Source organism: Saprolegnia parasitica, assembly GCF_000151545.1.
Source record: "Saprolegnia parasitica CBS 223.65 unplaced genomic scaffold supercont2.1332, whole genome shotgun sequence".
NCBI lineage: Eukaryota > Oomycota > Saprolegniomycetes > Saprolegniales > Saprolegniaceae > Saprolegnia > Saprolegnia parasitica.
Window position 1 is genome coordinate 1 of NW_012157726.1, and position 2,123 is coordinate 2,123.

Here is a 2,123-nt window from a genome sequence, read left to right on the forward strand (position 1 = left end):
TCCCATCGCACTCGTCTTGTCGCACGGACCACAGATGCCTTGGATCCACACGCCATTGGTCACGACCTCGAGCAGCGTCAAGGCGTAGTCGGCCGGGAGCTGGATCGAACTCGTGATGGCGCTAGTAGCCAAGAACACCGCTTCGTCCTCGAATATCTCAAGGTGGGTGGTCGGGAGCAAGATCTCCATGGGTGCCGTGTTGGGGAGCCATTGCAACACCGTTGTCGTCACCGTCGCCGACGATGCACTATGGGTTGTCGACGTTGCCGTCACTTCGACGGTCGTCCACCCAAAGAAGCCGTCCGCAACCGTCATGTTCACTTGCATCGAGCCCGACATGACACCGCCCAGTCCCGGCCACAGCTCGTACAAACATACGTCCGTCACGGTGTCGGTGTCGGCGTCGATCATGACCGGTTCCTTGTCGCTCGTAACCACGACCGAGGCAACGCCCGAGCAGTTCCATACGCGCATACGCACGGCCAGTGATTCGGATGCGCTGACGCCGGTCGCCGTCACGTTCAACACAGCAGGCGTCGCGTATGCCACCGACCGGTTGGAGACGGCCACCGCCAACACTGGTGGTTCAGTGACGATGGTAATGTCCAGTGTCAAATTGCGTTGATACAGTTGGGTGGCATTGGTGATGGAAGATGTCGTCATCATCTGCACCGTCAACTCGACGGGCAAATCGGTGGGGCGACTTGGTAGCATACCGAACCACGTCGAGGTCGTCGATAGGACGTATGCTGGCGTCCAGACGGCGAGCGCGGGAAAGCCATCGTCAACCGAGCAATTGGTGCAGACTGTCTGCAGCTGCTGGTTGGTGACGACGCGTGCGGCCGTCACAGAGTACGTGTCGTCGGGCAACGCAAACACTTCTTCAATGCGCTGCGTGTCGAACATCAGAGCCTCGTCACTGAAGACCGAGAGGACCGAGCTCGGGAGCTCAATTATGTCGATAGTGGCGGCGCGGGCCACGAGGGCGGCGCCGAGCAGCAGGAGCGCTTGCACGAAGCCCATACCACGTCGCCTTGGAGGCATCGTTCCGAATCTTGCAACTGCACAAAAATGCGTGGGATATATGGAACATCAAAAAGTCGAACATCGAAGGATATGGCCAAAGCTAGATAGATATCCCCTGTCGGCCTCGTAGAGAAGGCATGCCTTGGGCAGAAGGCTGCGTCGTGTCAACTTACTTCTTTGTCGCTAGCGACTGCGTTCTCGTCGCGATCTGGCCGCGCTGTGCTCTGCAATGACGTGGCGCGCCAAGTGCATCCTGTGTTTGCTGGCCAATCAAAATGTGCCATTCATAAATTCTATGGATGGCAGGTTTTGATTGGCCAGCAAGTACATTTGAGCCACGCACTCTCTTCTAGGCAGCTAATCGCACGCCATTTTAGTGTAAACATCCGGCGCTATCAAGAAACGCCCTGCCTTATAGTTGCGTGCAGCAAGTCCACCAAGGCGATGATTACCAAATGTTAGGCTACAGACAATATGTGTTTGCGTGGCGGAGGCTGGAAGCATCTACGAGCCAAAAGCTGCGTCGCTCTCTTCAATGCGACGGAACTCGTAGGCCCCACGACCGTCAAACTGACATCGTACGTCAGCACCACGCGCAAATATATATGCTCGACATGTCGTACCTTGAGCACGTAGTCGTGGTAGCTCCAGAGCGACTTGCGGTGCGAGACCGTGAAGAGCGTGATGCCTTGGCTCTTGCAGTAGTCGTACATCAGACCCTCGACGTCGACGCTGACGGCCGACGTGCACTCGTCCAAAATTGCAAACTGCGGCGCGTGGTAAAAGAGACGGGCCATGGCCACGCGCTGCTTCTCGCCGCCGCTAAGGACGTCCGACCAATCCTTGACGACGCCCCACGGATCCTCTTGGTCTAGACCAATCATACACACATGAGAACGCACGAAATACAAAAGTCGATACCGTCGTCGCGCGTGACAAGATACTCGAGCTGCACAAGCTTGAGAAGCTCGAGCAAGTCGTCGTCCGACTTCTTGGCCGCCTCCATGCCTTCGAGCGTGTCCGGGTAAATGATCTGGTCACGGAGACTCCCTACTCGCAATGGCTCGCTAGCATCGCACAAAAGGACGCGACGACGA

The 2,123-nt window shown here is 57.0% G+C and overlaps 2 protein-coding genes across 2 annotated transcripts; both read right to left on the reverse strand.

Moving 5' to 3' along the window:
- Positions 1-11: 11 nt before the first annotated feature.
- Positions 12-1,023, reverse strand: SPRG_18608 (hypothetical protein; the record flags this gene model as incomplete). Its single annotated transcript, XM_012358050.1, has 1 exon — positions 12-1,023. A coding segment is annotated over one exon (1,012 nt), but the record flags the coding sequence as incomplete, so codon positions are not given.
- Positions 1,024-1,432: 409 nt separating this feature from the next.
- Positions 1,433-2,032, reverse strand: SPRG_18611 (hypothetical protein; the record flags this gene model as incomplete). Its single annotated transcript, XM_012358051.1, has 3 exons — positions 1,433-1,596; positions 1,650-1,891; positions 1,948-2,032. 3 exons carry the CDS (start codon positions 2,030-2,032, stop codon positions 1,531-1,533), a joined length of 393 nt encoding a protein of 130 aa, XP_012213441.1. The 3' UTR covers positions 1,433-1,530.
- Between the last annotated feature and the right edge of the window lie 91 nt (positions 2,033-2,123).